Here is a 1,817-nt window from a genome sequence, read left to right as displayed (position 1 = left end):
AACAAATTGGAGGTGTCTTCTTTTTATACGGATATGGTGGCACAGGTAAAACTTTCCTTTGGAAAACATTATCAAATTCACTACGTAGTAAGGGTGAGATAATGTTAAATGTTGCATCAAGTGGAATAGCAGTAGGACTGCCTACTCGCGTTTTACAATACCAATAGATCCTACTGATGAATCTTTTTGTACCATTCTACCTAACAGTAATTTGGCCGGGCTAATTAGAAGAACAAAATTGATTACTTGGGACGAGGCACCCATGGTAAATCGCAGGTGTGTAGAAGCGTTAGATCGCTCATTACATGACATTTGTCGAACAGTTAATCCTAATAGTAATGAAACTCCATTCGGAGGAAAAGTCGTGGTTTTCGGAGGGGATTTTAGACAAGTGGTACCCGTTATTACTCGTGGAAAAAGAGAGGATATCGTGGATGCTTCACTTAATTCTTCATACATATGGGATCATGTTACTGTTTTAAAATTTACAGTTAACATGAGACTATCTAACGCTTCTTTAAATAATTCTGATGAAGATTACCAAGACAATTTGTCCGATATTCGTAAGTTTGTAGATTGGTTGTTAGACGTCAGTAATGGTAATGTCAACCCAAGTGAAGACGGGATTTCAGAGATAGAAATGCCTGAAGACATTTTAGTGAAAGACATACACAATCCTTTCGGTTCTATTATTAATGTTATTTATCATGATTTTCTCGATAACCTTGGTAATCCCACTTACTACGAACAACGTGCAATCCTTGCTCCAACTCACGAAGTGGTAAACATCATTAATGATCGTATGATGCAGTTTCTCGAAGGTGAAGAAAGATCATATTTAAGCTCCTATAGCATTTGCCAATCTGAACGAGACTCACATTTCAATAGTGAGCTATACACAACCGAGTATCTTAATAGCATTAACATAGGTGGTATACCAAAGCATGATCTACAACTGAAGGTAGGAGTACCAGTTATGCTTCTTAGGAATATAGATCAGGCTGGTGGTTTGTGCAATGATACACGGTTGCAAATCGTTGAGCTTAAAGATAAAGTCATAAAGGCAAAAATTTTGACTAGAACTCATGTTGGTACAATTACAGCTATTCAGCGAATGTTAATGGTTCCTTCAGATAAGCGAATTCCATTCAGATTCCAGAGAAGACAATACCCTATCTCTGTTTGCTTTGCAATGACTATTAATAAAAGTCAGGGACAATCATTAGCACATGTAGGATTATTTCTTCCAAAACCTGTTTTCAGTCACGGGCAACTGTATGTAGCTCTATCTAGAGTTACTTCTAAGAAAGGGCTAAAGGTTTCCATTTTGAACAAAGACAACCAATTTTCCGACATAACTAATAATGTTGTGTTCAAAGAAGTATTACAACATCTATAGTTGTTTCTTTTTTAGCCACTTATGTTTGTTTAATATTATTATCTTATTTTATAATTGTTTCAGTTATAAATTTAATAGCAATCTACTCTTTTTCAATGTGTACGACTTATTGACCATTTGCTCGGATTAAACATTTTAAGTAGATTTCAACCCATGAAACAGTATATTTTCAATTAAAAGATCCTATACAGCTTATAGTAATAACCTCATAAATAGAATTATGTATCATTATTATATATTGCCAACAAAAAATACAATATCTACAAAAACGTTTTAAAAATACTTAAGAAATTATTATTTATAAAATATGAAACCAATATCATTCTATAATAATTTCCCCTAAAATTTTTTCGATATTGGCAAATCAATGTACAATGTATTATTGATGACCACTTAATTATTATGTAAATTTCAAACA

The 1,817-nt window shown here is 33.4% G+C and overlaps 1 protein-coding gene across 1 annotated transcript; it reads left to right on the top strand.

Moving 5' to 3' along the window:
- Positions 1 to 262: 262 nt before the first annotated feature.
- LOC139841171 (ATP-dependent DNA helicase PIF1-like) lies at positions 263 to 1,399 on the top strand. The gene has a single exon (XM_071831402.1). It carries the CDS (start codon positions 263 to 265, stop codon positions 1,397 to 1,399), a length of 1,137 nt encoding a protein of 378 aa, XP_071687503.1.
- Positions 1,400 to 1,817: the final 418 nt, after the last annotated feature.

This window comes from Rutidosis leptorrhynchoides, chromosome 4 (assembly GCF_046630445.1).
Source record: "Rutidosis leptorrhynchoides isolate AG116_Rl617_1_P2 chromosome 4, CSIRO_AGI_Rlap_v1, whole genome shotgun sequence".
NCBI lineage: Eukaryota > Viridiplantae > Streptophyta > Magnoliopsida > Asterales > Asteraceae > Rutidosis > Rutidosis leptorrhynchoides.
This window is presented reverse-complemented; position numbering and strand designations above follow the sequence as displayed.